This window comes from Leptonotus elevatus, chromosome 1 (assembly GCF_054856555.1).
Source record: "Leptonotus elevatus isolate MCC_2025b chromosome 1, RoL_Lele_1.0, whole genome shotgun sequence".
Lineage (NCBI taxonomy): Eukaryota > Metazoa > Chordata > Actinopteri > Syngnathiformes > Syngnathidae > Leptonotus > Leptonotus elevatus.
The window spans coordinates 19,677,328-19,690,770 of NC_141239.1; the positions used below are offsets into that span (position 1 = coordinate 19,677,328).

Below are 13,443 nucleotides of genomic sequence, written 5' to 3' on the forward strand. Positions count from 1 at the left end.
CTGTCACCTTTTGTGCCTGTGTCTTTTCAAGCTGTTCTTAAAGGGGAAGTCAACCTTAATAGTAAAATAATATATAATAATAATAATAATAATAATATGTTCTACATAACATGGCATTCTAATTGACTCATTTACTGCCATAAATTCATTTTTAAAAAGATTATTAAAAATTAAAAGCAAGAGGCGATTACATTTTTGAATTGTAATTAATCGCATGACTTCGCTAGTTAAGTCACGATTAATCACAAATTTTACGTCTGTTCTAAATGTACAAAAAAAAATCTAGGTTTTCATACTCTTGTTAACAAAAGTGGGGAAAAATTTTGAACTAATAGAAATTGTTAAAATGAATTTTTGACGTTTATAGCCGTCAATGGCAGTGAATGAATAAAAAAAGAAAGAAGAAAAGATTACTAAAAATTCAGGGCGTCAGGCGATTAAAGTTTTTAATTGTAATTAATCGCATGACTTCACTAGTTAACTCGCGATTAATCACAAATTTCATATCTGTTCTAAATGTACAATAAAAAAAATCTAGGTTTCATACAATTGTTAACAAAAGTAGAAACAAATGTAACTAATAGGAATAGTTCAAATGAATTTTTTACCTTTATAGCCGCCAATGGCAGTGAATGAGTTAATATTACATTTGTGGAATATGAGTTGTGAAGCAAAATTCAGCCATTTTTATCCATCTCAGGGGGCGGCCATTTTAACATCACAGTTGCTGAGGGGTCAGGCAACGACCAATCGCAGCTCACCGGTTTTCTGAAGATGAGCTGAGATTGGTTGTTACCTGAGACCTCAGCAACTTTGATGTCATTTTCAGTCGACAGCAAGTGGCAAAATGGCCGCCTTCTGATATTGATAAAAACGGCTGGATTTAGCTGCTTAAGTCATATTCCACTAAAGGAATATTAACCAGAATACCACATTTAGGCTAGTGAAGGTGCATAGAACATATTATTGTCAAGAAATGTTTGGGGGGTTGACTTCCCCTTTTAACTGAGGTCATGTGTCAAAATAAAAAGGCAATAAAAAGAGGACTTGTCTTTAGGGCTTGAATGGTGACAAGCCCAACCTTTACATCATGGAACAAGATTGGGACAGTTTGCAGGTAGGTGAAAAAATATATTTTTTTAAAGCAAAAACAATAGGGATTTTTTTTTTTAAATAAAATTTGAATGTGCAACAGAAAATGTCACACAACCGAGTAAATCAGCTGCGTGAGCTGCAAAGCATCATTGAGGAAATCTCCCGTGCGATCATGTGGGTGAACGAGAAGGAGGAGGAGGAGCTGGTCTTCGACTGGGGTGACAAAAACATCGAGCAGTACATCCCCAAGAAGCAAGAGAGCTACTCTGTAAGCTCACACTCTTACTTACTTGAACCATTTCGATTTTTCACCTTCATCTTCGTCACACAGAGGCTGATGAAAGATCTGGAGGAGAAGGAGAAAGATCTGAACAAGCTCAAGGTGAAAGCCGACGGCCTCCTGAACAACAACCATCCGGCGTCGGATAAGATTGAAGTGAGTTTTGCAGGTTTACAGCTATTGTCGCTAATATGTGAGGAGGCGTAGTAAACAGGATAATGTGTTTGTGTATGCCCTCAGGCCTACATGGACACCTTACAGACCCAGTGGAGTTGGCTTCTCCAGATCACCAAGTGCATTCACATTCATTTGAAGGAGAATGCAGCCTACAGCCAGGTAAGCGTTCATTAGTCCTGCCTTGAAATAGCGTCTGATTCGGTTAAATCGTATATGGACAATACTGAGTGTGTTTTTTTTTTTTTTTTTTTCAATCTCCTATTTAGTTTTTCAAAGAGGCGAATGAGACCTACGCAAAGCTGAAAAAGGACCGCGACAACATCCAGACCAAGTTCACGGCCAACAAGAACACCCCAATGGAAAATCTTGTGGAGCTTCTGAAACAGCTGGAGGTACCGATAATGCTAAAATTCCAATTTTATTTTGAAAATCTACTTTTCTACTTTGGCCAGTTGTGTGCGGCAGGGGTCTCCAACCACGAGATAGAGAGCAGTAGTAGTTGTAAACGTCTTTTCAGTTGGCTCATTTCCTCTCTCTTTTTTTTTTTTTTTAACTCACTCACTGCCATTGACGGCTATAGACGTCAAAAATTCATTTGAACTATTTCGATTAGTTTCAAAATTTCAAAAAACAAGAGCATGAAAACCTAGAATTTTTTTATTGTACATTTAGAACAGATATACAATTTGTGATTAATCGTGAGTGACTATTGAAGTCATGCAATTAATTACAATTAAAAATGTTAATCGTCTGACGCATCAGGCGATAAAATGTTTCAATTGTAATCAATCACATGACTTCACGAGTTAACTCACAAATTTTATATCTGTTCTAAATATACAATATTTTTTTTCTAGGTTTTATTCTTGTTTAAAAAAAAGTGGGAAAAAATGTGAAACTAGTTCGTATGAATTTTTGACGTCTATAGCCGTCAATGGAAATAGTTCAAATTAATTTTTTACATCTATAGCCGTCAATGGCAGTGAATGAGTTAATTAACTGAACACACTTTTCACCGTCTACAGAAAGAGAAGGAGCGTATCATGGAGAATAAGAGACAGGTTCAAAGCCTGGTCAACAAGTCCAAGACGATTGTGAGGCTGAAGCCCCGCAACCCAGAGGAACCGACAGCAACTAACAACCCCATCATGGTCCAGGCATTGTGTGACTTCAAGCAGGACCAGGTGGGTCCTTAAGGGGCAATTAACTGGATTTGGTAACTTAGCCCTCCTGTGGGTCAAAATGACCAACTTTCAAGCTAAAGAACAAACGTCAGCTTTTTTTTTTTGCTATCAAACTTGGCACCAACAGACAATAAAAAAACGTTTAGAGATATTCGCAAAGAAAACATTAAAGAGCTGTAACAATTTTTCTTTGGATGCTTTCGGAACATTGAGCATATACCGGGTCAAACTGACCAAACGTTCACATCAACAGAATATAAGAAACGGTTGATTTCGACTGACTGTATGTGCAATGAAAACGGTCGTCACTTAATAATAAACTATAACAATGTTTATTGTCTTGGTTTTGGAATGTTAAACATTCCGGGCCAAATTGACCCGTATTTTAATAATCTTTTCTTTTTTTTTTTGCTAAGAAACATCTCACCTGCAGACAATTGAAATTGTTTACTATGTCATTTTCAATTAAAATGTTAAATATTTATTGGAATGCCTGTAATGTTAATTACCAGGCTATGTTTAATGTTGGAACATTAAACATAGCCTGGATCAAATTAATCAAATCTAATGAAAAACTACAAATGAGTTTTTTGTTATGAAACTTCTTAATTTAAAATTGTTCACTTTGACATATTTTCAATTAAATGTTAAATGTTTGAAGTTTTTCGCATTGTAACTTAAACATTTTTTTTTTAATCAACAATTAAAAGGTTTATTTTTGACTATATTGTTTATATATGTTTATTTTCAGTTAAATGTTATATGTTTATCGGAATGCTTTTGGAACATTAAACATAGCCCTGGTCAAATTGACCCATTTAAAAATGTGTAGTTTTTCGCAATGTAACTTAAAAAAAATGTTTTAATCAACAATGAAAAGGTTTATTTTTGACATTTTTTCAGTTTAATGTTAGATGTTTATTGGAATGCTTTTGGAACATTAAACATAGCCCAGGTCAAGTTGACCCATTTTAAAATTTGTGTTTTTTCGCAATGAAACTTTTTATCAACAAAGAATTAAAATGTTTCATTTGGACATCTTTTCATTAAAAACTGTTAACCATGAGCTATAATTCATAATATAATTCAGCTATAAATCATTTTCAGGGTACTTCCCTGGACATACATAACAAACATATAGCCTGGGTCAAATTGACCCAGTAACATTATGCTGTTCCTGAGAAAACAACCTAACAGGAAGGTTAAGTGGCTGTTCAAAAACAGACACTGACCGCCTTACTATAAGACGGTACACACAATCAGCAAATATTGAGTAGTTTTTCAGTCATTACGCAACTATTTGACAGTATAATGAAAGACTAAATGGCAATCTGGAAAGCTCTTGTCAAGACCTTTAATTTGAGGTATGACTCAATACGGATTGTTTTGAATGTTTTTTTCCTCTTTTTTTATGTGTTTTTTTTTGGTAGAAAGGGATCCTCAAAGGAAATGAGGGCATACTGAAAGATAACACGCAGCGCAGCAAGTGGCTCGTGACTGGACCAGGAGGTCTGGACATGTTGATTCCCTCCGTGTGTCTGCTGATCCCACCGCCAAACCCCCTCAGCATCGGCCTCGCCAAAAAGTAAGAGCAATTGAGGAGTCCACTTGCATTATATATTATATTATTGTACTTCAGATAATCTCACTAATACACATTGAAACATACAGTATTTGCTATCCAAACAATGTACAAGTGTTTTTTGGGTCTACACTCTTAACTCATTCATTCCCAGCCATTTTCACTGAAGCAATCCCCTTCACTCCCGGCTGTTTTACTGGATTTTGACAGAATATTGTGTTCTTTTTTTTTTTTCCCCCTTTCATTTCTTTTTTTTCTTTTTCTCTCTAAGAGCTCAGTATTGTTCATTCGGTAATTTCACCGATTTGACATGTCATCATCATTGCTCTTTTTTCAATTTTATTATTTTGTATGTGGGTGCGTGCGTGCGTGTGAGTGTGTGTGTATTCATTAGTTCACCAAAAACCTATTAAAAAAATCCCATACCGTTCACCTAAACCGAACACTGTCGTCAGGAGACCCGACAAAGGACCAAACAAAAGAAAGGAAAGTGAAATATTGTGTTCTATTGCTATACAAAACATAGAACCTACAAAAAGAAAGATTAGAGCAGGGGTGGGCACACTCGGTCCTCGAGGGCCGTAGTCCTGCAGGTTTTAGATGTTTCCCTTCTCCAACACAGCTGATACATGATCAGCTCATTAGCAAGCTCTGCATAAGCCTGATAACGATCCTGTTGATTGGAATCAGCTGCGTTGGAGCAGGGAAACATCCAATACCTGCAGGACGCCGGCCCTCGAGGACCGAGTTTGCCCACTACTGGATTAGAGTCTCTTCTTTCATCAGGAAAAATAAAAAAATTAAGAAATTAGCATTAGAATATAGCTAAATTTGATCATTATTCACAAATCTATTTAGAAATGTGAATAAAACATGGCCAACATGGCCCTGGTTGATCACTTTTGCTCTGCTGCCACCTGCTGGCCGTTTGTGTAATAACTACAATTTCTTCAAACGTTCTTTGCGGTTGAGAGGCTGCATCAAAGCCTTCTGTATGCTCCAGCATTAAAAACAACAACATAAAAACGTATAAATACGTCTTTGGGTCACTTAAAACATTTAAAATAGAACATATTTATATGTTTTTTGGGAGCAAATGAGTTTAAGGAGACATATTATGCATATTAATACAATTTGAAACAGTTCCCATGTGTCTTCAAATTATAGCATACATAACATTCACTTGTCACACACGCCATTTTGTGGTGGACACCTATGGACGTTTTTGGGTTTGGTAACTTTGCAACTTTTTTTTCACAGACTTTTTTAACCCCTCTAGCCACAATTCATAAAAATTCTGTGATTTTATTCAAGACAACAAAACAAAACACACACACACATATTGCAATTTGATTTAAATCAATTTTCTACACCACTTACGAGTGATCTGCAGCCAAAGACGGCTGACTTTTGGTTGACTTTGAGAAGTGGGGTACACACTTGGCTGCTTGCCAGTCCATCACAGGGAGCTTTAATTTCATTTAGTTAAGTGTTTTGCGTGTCTACTTTTGTGAAGTACTAAAATGATCCGACAAACCTAACAGGTGCATGTTTGGAATCGTCGTTGCCGTGTGTGCTCTTATGTTTCAAACATTGTTTTTCTCCAGGAATGAGCAGTATTACGAGGCCATCCTAGCCATCTGGAGTCAGCTGTACATTAACATCAAGAGCCTCATCTCATGGCAGTACTGCCTCAAAGACATCAACTACATCAACTCTCTCACGTTCTCCATGGTAATGTATTACAATATTGAGTCCACTTAAATAATTAGCCCGATTTTGCTCACCTCCTGTGTCGTCGTTTGCATGGCAGATATCTAAAATGCGCCCCGAGGAGTACCGCAGCATCATCAAGAGACTGGAGACACACTACCAAGAGTTCCTTCGCACCAGTCAAGGTTGTGACCTTTTCGGGGAGGAGGATAAAATCAACATCCAGAGCCATTTTGACAAAGCCCAGACTCATTACGATACGCTGGTTATCCAGATGACTGGCTACAGTGAGTTGTCTGGTTCAACATAAACGATCGAGTGCTTTACGCGAAACTATCAGGTGTTTGAATTCTTCTCTTTTTGCATTTGAAGAGGAGGATGCCAAACAGGAAAGCAAACCTGCGCCTCCCAAAATCCAGGCCCTTAGCATCACACTGCTCAACAGTCTGCAAGAGCTCCGACGGAGGCTGGAGCTGGCCGAATCCGGACTCACCGGCCATCTGCACGTTTGCCCGGGGGAAAACGGCCTGCAGGAGTGCTTGGTGCACATTGAAAAACTGCAGGTATGGTACTCGTTCATTTGTAGTTGAATTTCAAGATGACGAGGAGTTGAAGATGCTAGTGCAGCACGGTAGACGAGTGGTTAGCATTTCTGCCTCACAGTATTGAGGTCATGGTTTGAATTTCGGCTCTGGACTTCCTCTATGGAGTTTGCATGTTCTCCTCGAGATTGTGTGGATTTTTCCCCAAAATGCCCAACTTATTTATTTTATTTTTATTTTTTTTTACCATAATTGCAATTATATATGCAGCAAACCACCTCATTCACTTTTGGATATTTGCAAATTCACCTATTTGCTAATTTTTTTGAGAGACTATTCTGTTATTGCCTGAAAAGCTATAAGTGTTGCTTTGCCGCCATCTTGTGGCATCGTGGCGCCAAGGACCTATGTCCAATTGAGTTGAGTGTCATCTAGACAAAATTAGTGATTTGCCACCATCTTGTAGAATATCAGTGAATTGAGTCCTTTCATTCAGGCAAAAGCAGTGTTTTGCTTTGTCTTGTGGCATCTACAGGCTCTAGATTCTAAATTGTCCACAGTTGTCAAAGTGAGTGCTTTTTTGTCTATATGTCACATGATTGCCTAGTGATCGATTCTCGGCAGGGGTGTTCAATACGTCCGTCCTGATCGACCAGTCAATCGCAAAGGTAGACAGAGGTGGGTAGAGTAGCCAAAAATTTTACTCAATTAAGAGTGGCTTTACTTCAAAATAATATTCCTCAAGTACAAGTAAAAAAGTATTCGCTGAAAAGAATACTCAAGTACTGAGTAACTGCTTGAGCATGAAGTCTGATTTATTTTTTTAAAAACAATGTCAACAGATAGACAAAAACTTAAAATGAACGAGTCACTATAAAGACCCGGTTCCCATCGTCACATTGAAGAGCCGTTCAAAAGACTCGATTCGTTCGTGAACGTCACATCACGAGTGTCCCACACAGTCAGTTAAGCGGAGCGCTTACGTGAAAATACGGTAAATCTAATTTAGGAATGGGGCAGCGGGTAACGACTCCCGTGTAGCCCAATATGGCGGAGTAAGAGTAGCGTTACTTCTTCACACATCTACTCAAGTAAAAGTAAAAAGTATTGTGTGGTTAAACTACTCTTAGAAGTATTTTTTTTCTTCAAAAAGTTACTTGAGTAAATGTAACTAATTACTACCCACCTCTGAAGGTAGATCACATAACATTGCATGCCATTAAAAAAAACGTTCTCAAACCGGCGGGCGTGGGATCGATCCCCAAGCAGACCATTTTCCCCCCTCCCTCCAAAAAAAAAAAAGGTCAATCGCGGAAGTTTGTGGCAAAAAAGTCTGGGCACCCTTCTGAGACCTTTATGATAAAAGCCACAGAAAATGACAATGCTGGAGTTAACGTGTCGTACTATTTGATGTCTAGGTTGTGCACCAAGATCTGGACTACATTCACGACGAGTACCTGCACCTAAGAGAGAAGATTCTAAAACAGCTGGAAGGGATTCCTCCCGACTCGGAGCAAGCCAAATTCCTCCGCTCAGAGTTGGAAATCATCAGCCAGAAACTGGGGGGTCTGCAGGGTCTCTACTCAGCTTATATCCAAAGGTGTGCATTCCTTTTGGAAAAGAAATCGAACAAAAAGTAACGTACAATCGAGTCACTTAAATCGATGATTGCCAACAGACTGTCAGCGCTGAAGTCTTTGCTGGAGAATCTTCTCCAGGTTGAAGACGTTGTCAAAGTCCATGAGGCCCGCCTGACGGAAAAAGATACCACCTCACTGGACCCGCGAGAGCTGGACAACTACCAGAGCACTCTGAAGGTTTTTACACATTTTGACTTCCTTTCCTTCAGTGAATATGGGGGGAAATTAACAATCAAAATGTTCATTACTTGTTATTTTTGAAGGGCTCCTTTTCCGAACTGAACGTTATGAACTCCTCTTTCTATGCCATTGTTGTATTAAGCGGAATAATGCTGTCATAAAGTGGATATTGCTCAACGATCATATAAGCTGCGTTTCCATTACAATTTTTCGCAAAAATAAAAGCGATATTGTACTATTTCGATAAAGTACAATTTCGACTTGCCGGTGTTTCCATTGAAGAGCGTTTCGCTTCTGAGCCGCAATTCTCGTAATGTCCCGTCTCGCGGGATCTCGCAGTTCTGATGCCCGGGGTTGTTAATATTACTTTAAAAACCTCTCCCTCCCCTTCAGCGGGCGGGTTCGGTCATTTGGTGTTGGTGTGTGTGCGCGTGCTTATAAGTCGTGTTATGGTGCGGACGGATGGATTTCAACAACGACGTGCGCCGTATGTCGGCCATTTCTCTTGCAACGATATGAGACGTGCGTTGAACGGCGGCATATTGGCTCCATAACGGAATCGCTTTGTGCTTAAAAAGACTAGTTATCCCCTCCGGAGGCAGTTCCGACACGAAAGCGAGTAGCCCCGCACTTCCTACTTCTTTTCCTACGTGACCGGGCGGGGGTCACATGACTACAGGGAATGCGCAACAAGTGTTTCCATGACACTTTTGTGAAATACTTTGTCTCAAAAACCACATCATGAAAGCGTAAAAAGGCTTTTTTTCAAAAATCATGTGTTTCCATTACCAGCTTGCTTTTGCGCAAAACTGTGGGTAATGCAAACGCACTTATAGACACCCCGCATTCTCTCTTAAAGCAAATGAAGATTGAGCTGGACCTCAAAAAAGACCTGTTGACCGCGATGGAGTCCGAGTTGGCCAAAGCAGTTCAGTGGAACGGTCAAGTCTCAGAGTCCTTCCACAGGTGCGACGTGGACTTGTCCAAATACGCAGAGCTGGTGGGTCAACTGTCTGACCGCTGGCGCCGCATCCAAACCCAAATTGACACCCGGTTAGTTCACCTTTTATTCCTGTTGTGCTTCTTGTAACTTCACTCAAACACATCTCTTCATCCTTCCTCCTCCCACGCTTTCCTCTTTCAGATTGTGGGATCTGGAGAAGCATGAGAAGCAACTGAAGAATTACCAGCAGAACAGCACTTCCATAGACCACTGGATAAACAATGCCAGGAAGCGCCAGGGCGTCCTTCAGAATGTTCAACTCACGAACATCCAGATGGTCATGGACTACCTCAACCAGCAGAAGGCAAGTTTCCTCCCTTGCTTCCTTGTTTTGCATATACCAAAAATGAAAACGTTTCATTTAATTGACGACCCCTACATACAGATACTTCACGGTGAGGTTAAAAGCAAGAAGGAGAAGGTAGAGGATGTCCAGAAAGATGCAGACACCTGTGCTGCCTCCATTAAGGTTAGTCGGGCTTCAAGTGTGTGCGCTTAATAACAAAAACATATTTGTAGACTGTGCTACAAAATAAAGAATCCCCCACTCTCTTTTGACTGTGTATTGTGTTTTCAGGACTACGAGCTGCAGCTGGCATCCTACAGTTCCGGCCTGGAAACGCTCCTCAATATTCCGATCAAGAGAACCATGCTGAAATCCCCGGCTACTGTTGTTAGACAGGAGGTATGAATAATGTTTTTTTACTCACTGGTCGCTTCATTAAGTACACTTGAATCAGCTAATGAGAGTCCGTACAATATTTGTATCATAAATCTCCCTTTAGAAAGATAACACAAAGTTTAACACAACAACAAAAATTTTCACCATTTATTTATTTTTCTTTAACATCATATGATATAGATTTTAAATTTGAATTTGTTTTATTACTGTATTTATTTTGATTTTTAGTAGGGATGTTCAGTCCCCCCCCCATTTTTTCCAGATCAATAACAGCACGAGTACTCAACTCTTGAGTAGTCACTGATACCAATAGCACTTGTAAAAAGCCCCCCCCCCCAAAAGGGACAGATAAATAAAGGTAAATATTAAAGAAATGCATATATATCCCAATATAAAAAAAATTCCTTAAAATTGCATGAAATTTTCTATTCTTCTAATTTATTTAAACAGTCACAAGAGGGCGGCAGATAGCTTGAATCGATACCAATCCCTAATTTTTTGTTTCATAATTATTCATACAAATCGCTAGCGTCAAGCCAAAACCTAAGTCAAAATTTGGCAAAATTCATATTTTTTCAAAAATCTATACTTTTGGTCAGTCCACATTTGTGGGTGTCATTTTTACGAATTATTGATCAATCTAAAGTGTTGAAACTGTCTTGCTTTCTTTTGATGACACAGTGTTAATGGTTGAACAAATATGCCCTTTTTGGGGTCTCCTGAAAAGTGACAATTTCGGAGATACAAGATTTTGGCCCAACGCCAACAAAATATTTACCGTGAATACAACTTTATTCCTGTGGTAGGGTACAATAATTATACTGTACGGTGTGTCATAAACCAAGGACACCCTGTAACCCTGTGTTTTCATTAAATGCCCACAACCTCAAAATGGGTATCTCGTTTATTACTACTGGAAATTTAATTCTGGAATTCTACCTCCCATCAGGTGTCTGACATCCAGTCCCACTACATCGAGCTCCTTACTCGTTCAGGTGACTACTACAAGTTTCTTGGGGAGTTACTGAAGAACATGGAAGAGCTGAAGGTAACTTTCACTAATATTTTGTAATGTAAACTACCAAATCGAAATCTAAAATAGTTTTCCATCTTCAGATTAGGAACACCAAGATTGAGCTGCTGGAGGAGGAACTTAGGCGCCTCAAGGAACAGCTGGGGGATTGTGGCGGGAAAAATAAGTCTTTGGAAGATGCCTTTGCCCGCCTCAAGCTTGAGCTCAGCCAATCAAAAGACCAGCTCATTTCTATGGAGGAAGTGAAGAGAACCACATCCGTTCAAGTAACTGCCGCCAAGGAGAGCCTGGACAGTACCCAGGGTCAGATCCAAGAGCTGACCGACCAACTCAACCGCATTAAGTATCAACTGGAAGAAGAAAAGAGGAAAAAAAGGCTGGCGGAAGAGCGCTACACCAGCCAACAAGAAGAGTATGAGGCGGCTGTCCGCCGCAGACAGAAAGAGCTGGATGAGCTTAACTGGCTCAAGATTGACTTGGAAAAGAATGTCAAGGACAAGGAACGTGAACTTGAGAGGCTGAAGATACTGCTGGAGGAGGAGGCGGCACGTCGCCGCAATGCCGAGTCAGATATTTCAAAGGTAAGAACACAGTGCACCCAGGAGATCAGTCAACTTAAGCAAACGTACGAGACCCAGATCCACGTCACCAAGACCACCGTCCTGAAAACCTCGCAGCAGCAGGAAGAGGACTCGGCCGAGCTTAGGCGGGACTACGAGAAGCTCACCGGAGAGAAGCGAGATCTTGAAGATGAGCTCCGTAGACTCAAACTCTCCATCGCTCACGCCGAAGAGCAAAAAAACAGAGCGGAGTTGGAGACAAACCAGCAGAGGACGTCACTGACCCAAGAGACTAGGATGAGGAGCGAGCTGGAAGTGCATATCAGGAAGGTCACACAGCAGAGAGATGAAGATGAGCTCAAACTAAAGGAGGCTGCCAAAAATATTCAGGAAAAGGGCCGTCAGATCAGCATGCTTACGCGTGATGCAGAAGAAGAAGGCAAGAAGAGGAGGGCCTTGGAATTGGAACTCAATCTCCTGAGACAATCTGAGGCAGAACTCAAGGCGAGGAACGCCTCCTGTATGGAGATGATTGACAAGCTTAAATTGTCTGAGAAGGACATCCGCATCACCCGAGTGGAGCTGGAGAAGCAGACCAGTGACCGGAACAAGGCGGAACAGAGCGGCGTGAGGCTGCAGAGCCGCATCCGGGATCTCCAATCCTCTCTGGAGGCCATGGGAGCTGAGGTGGAGAAGCAAAAGAAGGCAACCCAAGAAGAGTTCACACGCAGGAAGAGGCTGGAGTCGGAGCTGGAGAGGGTGACCCAAACATGCAAAGAGTACACCACCACCATCACAAGCCTCAAGTCCATTCATCTGGAGGCTTCAAACTCTGAAAAGAAGCTCGGGCAGGATCTCAGAGCTCTTAAGGAGGCTCGGGATAAGAGCATCAGGGAGCACAAACTCACCAAAGACGAATTGGCTGCTTTGACCGCCGAGCAGAAGGCACTGAAACAGAAGTTCCACCTTGATCAACTCCAGATTGTAGAGTTCAACCAGCGAAATGAAAGTCTGTACAAAACCATCGAGGACAAAACCCGCCACCTCAACGAATGCACCGTTGAAATAGAACGTCTGAAGACTCTGGCTCAGAACTTGTCAAAGGAGAAAACGAGGCTGGACGAGGAGCTGAGGGCCATTAGGCAGGAGAGGGATCATCTGAGGATTAGCAGGGACTCCATGGATGGGGAGAATGCATCTCAGATTTCAGCCTTGCATGTCCAACTTCAGAGTAGCAACAAGAGGACAGCGGAGCTCCAGGTTCTCATCAACGACCTGACCAAGGAGAGAGAAAAGCTTATGGTCGAAATAGACAAATTCCAAAAGCAGTCCTTTGAGGTATTTTTGATTGCACTGAAGGATCGCCTCTGCATAATTCCCCTTTTTCCCCTCCTAATTTTCTGCTTTTGCATGAACAATTACGGAGTCTTAAGACTGAACACCAAACATTTATGTAACATTACCAAACACAAGATGGTGTATTTAGGGAGTTTTGTAAGAAATTTCCGCTGCTATTCAGATCTGCATGTGCTTTTAACTATAACCAACCACAGAATGTAACTCATATTATCACTGTATACTAATTGTACATGCATGGATACATTACAGTGGACTCCAACCATAGTCCCATTACGGCAGTTTGTTCATTTTGTTAGGAAAAATTGAAATAGAATTAACGGTGATGGAAAAGTGAGGTTTTATGAACTATTTATATAGTAGCTAACGGTCATGAAATAATAACAAACAAAAACGTAATGTAATAAATATAAAAA

At 40.5% G+C, this 13,443-nt stretch overlaps 1 protein-coding gene across 2 annotated transcripts in view; it reads left to right on the top strand.

The window, feature by feature from the left end:
• dspa (desmoplakin a) overlaps window positions 1-13,443 on the top strand; it is a 31,704-nt gene that overhangs the window by 13,947 nt on the left and 4,314 nt on the right. Inside the window, exons 6-23 of one of the 2 annotated variants that reach the window (XM_086081530.1) lie at window positions 1,058-1,117; window positions 1,196-1,363; window positions 1,427-1,531; window positions 1,616-1,711; window positions 1,819-1,944; window positions 2,578-2,736; window positions 4,167-4,321; window positions 5,926-6,052; window positions 6,132-6,318; window positions 6,404-6,594; window positions 7,992-8,173; window positions 8,252-8,390; window positions 9,253-9,446; window positions 9,538-9,700; window positions 9,782-9,865; window positions 9,974-10,081; window positions 11,028-11,126; window positions 11,195-13,009. In XM_086081530.1, the coding sequence (XP_085937656.1) occupies window positions 1,058-1,117; window positions 1,196-1,363; window positions 1,427-1,531; window positions 1,616-1,711; window positions 1,819-1,944; window positions 2,578-2,736; window positions 4,167-4,321; window positions 5,926-6,052; window positions 6,132-6,318; window positions 6,404-6,594; window positions 7,992-8,173; window positions 8,252-8,390; window positions 9,253-9,446; window positions 9,538-9,700; window positions 9,782-9,865; window positions 9,974-10,081; window positions 11,028-11,126; window positions 11,195-13,009 (4,158 nt within the window). The remainder of the gene's footprint in view (window positions 1-1,057; window positions 1,118-1,195; window positions 1,364-1,426; window positions 1,532-1,615; window positions 1,712-1,818; window positions 1,945-2,577; window positions 2,737-4,166; window positions 4,322-5,925; window positions 6,053-6,131; window positions 6,319-6,403; window positions 6,595-7,991; window positions 8,174-8,251; window positions 8,391-9,252; window positions 9,447-9,537; window positions 9,701-9,781; window positions 9,866-9,973; window positions 10,082-11,027; window positions 11,127-11,194; window positions 13,010-13,443) is intronic. The other variant, XM_086081538.1, reaches the window with a different exon arrangement.